The 3040-nt window shown below is 42.7% G+C and overlaps 1 protein-coding gene across 1 annotated transcript; it reads left to right on the plus strand.

The window, feature by feature from the left end:
- Positions 1-6: 6 nt before the first annotated feature.
- On the plus strand, positions 7-1780 carry LOC127750272 (uncharacterized). The gene is made up of 2 exons (XM_052271442.1): positions 7-371; positions 458-1780. The coding sequence occupies exons 1-2, from the start codon at positions 174-176 to the stop codon at positions 587-589; spliced, it is 330 nt and encodes a 109-aa protein (XP_052127402.1). The 5' UTR covers positions 7-173; the 3' UTR covers positions 590-1780.
- The last annotated feature ends 1260 nt before the right edge of the window (positions 1781-3040 follow it).

Here is a 3040-nt window from a genome sequence, read left to right on the forward strand (position 1 = left end):
TTTCACTCTATGACGGTTGTTTCCATTCCCGCCGACAAAACCTATCACGACCTAGAAGGCTACTTCGGGTCATAGGCGCGGATCCAGCAAACCTCAGGCCAGAGCACAGCTTTTGCCTACTAGCAAGTGAAGTGACCAGCACACTTTGCCTACCCACCAGGCGGTTTGTTCCCATGGCCTCTTCCCCGCTCCTTTCCTTCCTGGATCCACGCCTGGCAGAGCATCACTTTATTAAAGAGACATTCCAACACACTTTGACTGTATTGCAGGACCCCCTCTTCCTGGACAAATGTATGGTATGCTGCGAGGTGGACTGGGATGACTACTTTGAAGTACAGGAGCTTGCAACCAAAGATTCCTTCGTCTTCAAGGTACGTGTTCAACACGCAATAACTCTTCTCATTCACGGTGTTCCAAATTTTCTAAAACAGTTTCTTCTTCTTCTCTTCCATTTCAGGCGGAGGATGTTGAGCGGACTCGAACCTGGTACCGGCAGCTGCAGGTCCATGCACAGGGGCTCGGGTCGTGGAGGAAGAGGAGGAACGCTTTGGCCAACATCATGATCAACGGCATGCAGCTGCGGAGCTAGTCCAGGATGCAGGATGAGAGCCGGGTGCCTGTTAAATGTCGGACCAGCGCCGAGACGATTAGTTCAGTCGCACCGACGTCGGCCCGACAAAATTTTATTTTCTGTGTTTTAATATAATTGCCATGATCAAGTAAAGCATTCATGTCATTTCTGGAGCATGTCATGGTTAAGGGCGTGGGACAGAAAACTTACCTAGTTTTGGCATGGGTCAATTCTTTTCTGCATATCTAACAAATTTGATCTCATTTATCTAATTGAAAATCACAGGCAAGAAACAATTAAAAAAACACTATAGTAATCCATTGTTCCTGTATGTTGTTACCTAAACTGAATTTGATGAAGATCAAACTTGAAACAGCCCTCATTGTTTACAATTATGCTAATCCTACTTACTAGTATTTTATTTAAATTTTGACAAACTGATTTTTCTTTTTCGTACATGCTTCTGTACATGTTTGAACTTATATTTAGTCCACATGCCAAGCAAATCTAGATACAGTTCTGTTAGTAAGGAAAGTTTTGTGTTTCTCCCCAATTACTTCCTGTTAGTGTGAATCTCGGAATAGTTTCTCATGGTAGAAACCATTCTTGTTTTCAGATTCTTTATGTCATAACTAAAATTAAATCAAACATTTCAGCTAATTGTTATTGTTACTAAGTTCCATCGCTGAAATTTTTCTTAACTACTTAAAATGATCATCTTGTATGTAAGATTTTTCTGTGTTATAACTCTAAGCATTCCAGACAAGAAAAGTTTTGTTTTTGTAGATCTATTCAGGCATACAACTCTATCAATTCTATCATTGTTTTGATTTAACTTGCGGCACGACTCGGCGGCAGTTATTTACCGTGTAACCAATTCCCGTAGTAACGAGTCGTAGGTTTTGTATGAAAATTATGTAAATTTGCACATAGTGTATATAATGTTAGAGGATTATACTAACCATTTGATGATGCTGTGATATTTAGCACCGGTTACTTCGATGCTCCTAATGAGATTGAATATTATGAACACTTAATTTATATTTCTTATGACAGCAGCATAAGTGCTGCTCAGTCTAATCATGCAACACAAAAATAAGATTTACAAAAGAAGGCAAGTATGTACATAATCACATCATTATTGTACAAAAATGTGGTATGAAAAGTTGATTGTGTGCATTAGAAATGGAAATAAATACATTACAGATATTCTTGACCTTTCGTTTCCTAAAGTCTGCCAAACTCGAAGTACTTAGTGTACTAAACCGTTCGTCACTAAAATGACAGGTTTAAAGTCTGGACTCGAAATTTTGTGGCCAGAGGAAAAGTGATCTTTGACCGAGATTCGAACCACCGACCTTCGAGTCTCTGGTGCCGCGGTGCAACGACACCACGATAGGTCGCCCGCCATGTAAGAGTCATGGACTTATTTCTACTGTTGGTTCGGATAATGCTGTCTGTGGTCTGTGGTGTGGCCGTGTAGGTTGCCTAATGCCTAGCTTCAAACAGGGACGTCTAAACCGCCCTTAGAAAAACAGTTTCGTAGCACCTAGTCACTCCAAAACAACAGTATGAATTAATTCGATAAGTCTACGGCATTTTCACACTTCGATTTCCGATGGTTGCCGGAACCGCAGTGATGGCATATTGTGACACGTTTTTCTTCGGCCGCTTTCCGAAAACGTCCCGCCTGGGGGATGGACGACCCGACGTACGTTTTCTACTCTAGACATCCGCCTGGTTGGTAGGCAACCCATCGTGTACCTAGGAACGGGTCATACAACTCTGGTTCTATTAGAGCCACAGCGCCTCGATTTCGCCTGTAGATATCTCTAGCAAAACTGAAAAGACCATGCAATAGGCGAGTAGCTAGCGCACCGAGATACCTGCGTTTAAAGGACTCAAAGTAGGTAGTATGTAGGTAAATTTGTTTACATTTTTAATTTCTCAAAAACTATTCATCCCACAGCGTCCTGACATTGTAGGGCAGGCGGTTTATATTTATAGGCCGAACATTCCGTGGTAGTTTCTATAATCTGGGGTAAAAAAATAAAAAAATAAAAAACACCCCCAAAATTCAAATTACGAACCCACAACACGGAGAGCCGAAACGACCCGCGACCCAGCACGCAACTTCCTGAGCCGCCAGACCACACACCAAAAACCGCCATCAGACACCGATATAAGAGGCATGGCGTCAAACGGCGGGGCGCGCGTGGGCAAAATAGCTCGCAGCGCGTGGCTCTAGCGCCTTGCACGCGTAGCTCACTCGTTGCGGGTCTCTACGACTTCGCCTGTAGATTCTTCTAGTGAAACTGCACAGATCCTGAAGTGGGCGATCACCACTCGCATCGGGAAACCAGTTTTATATCGTTTCAAAGTAGTGTCGTAGTTCGAAATTTTTAGAACTTTGATTTCTCGAAAACTATTCATCCCTCAGCGACTGGGCTTTGCAAGGCAGTTTATATT

The sequence above is a fragment of the Frankliniella occidentalis genome, unplaced genomic scaffold, assembly GCF_000697945.3.
Source record: "Frankliniella occidentalis isolate FOCC.00 unplaced genomic scaffold, Focc_3.1 Scaffold162, whole genome shotgun sequence".
NCBI classification, from domain to species: Eukaryota; Metazoa; Arthropoda; class Insecta; order Thysanoptera; family Thripidae; genus Frankliniella; species Frankliniella occidentalis.

Excerpts from the sequence above, each read along its gene's own strand:
- LOC127750272 (XM_052271442.1), top strand. The coding sequence starts at position 174 with ATGGCCTCTTCCCCGCTCCTTTCCTTCCTGGATCCACGCCTGGCAGAG. Across the intron at positions 372-457 it reads AAGATTCCTTCGTCTTCAAG|GCGGAGGATGTTGAGCGGAC; the intron begins GTACGTGTTCAA and ends CTTCCATTTCAG.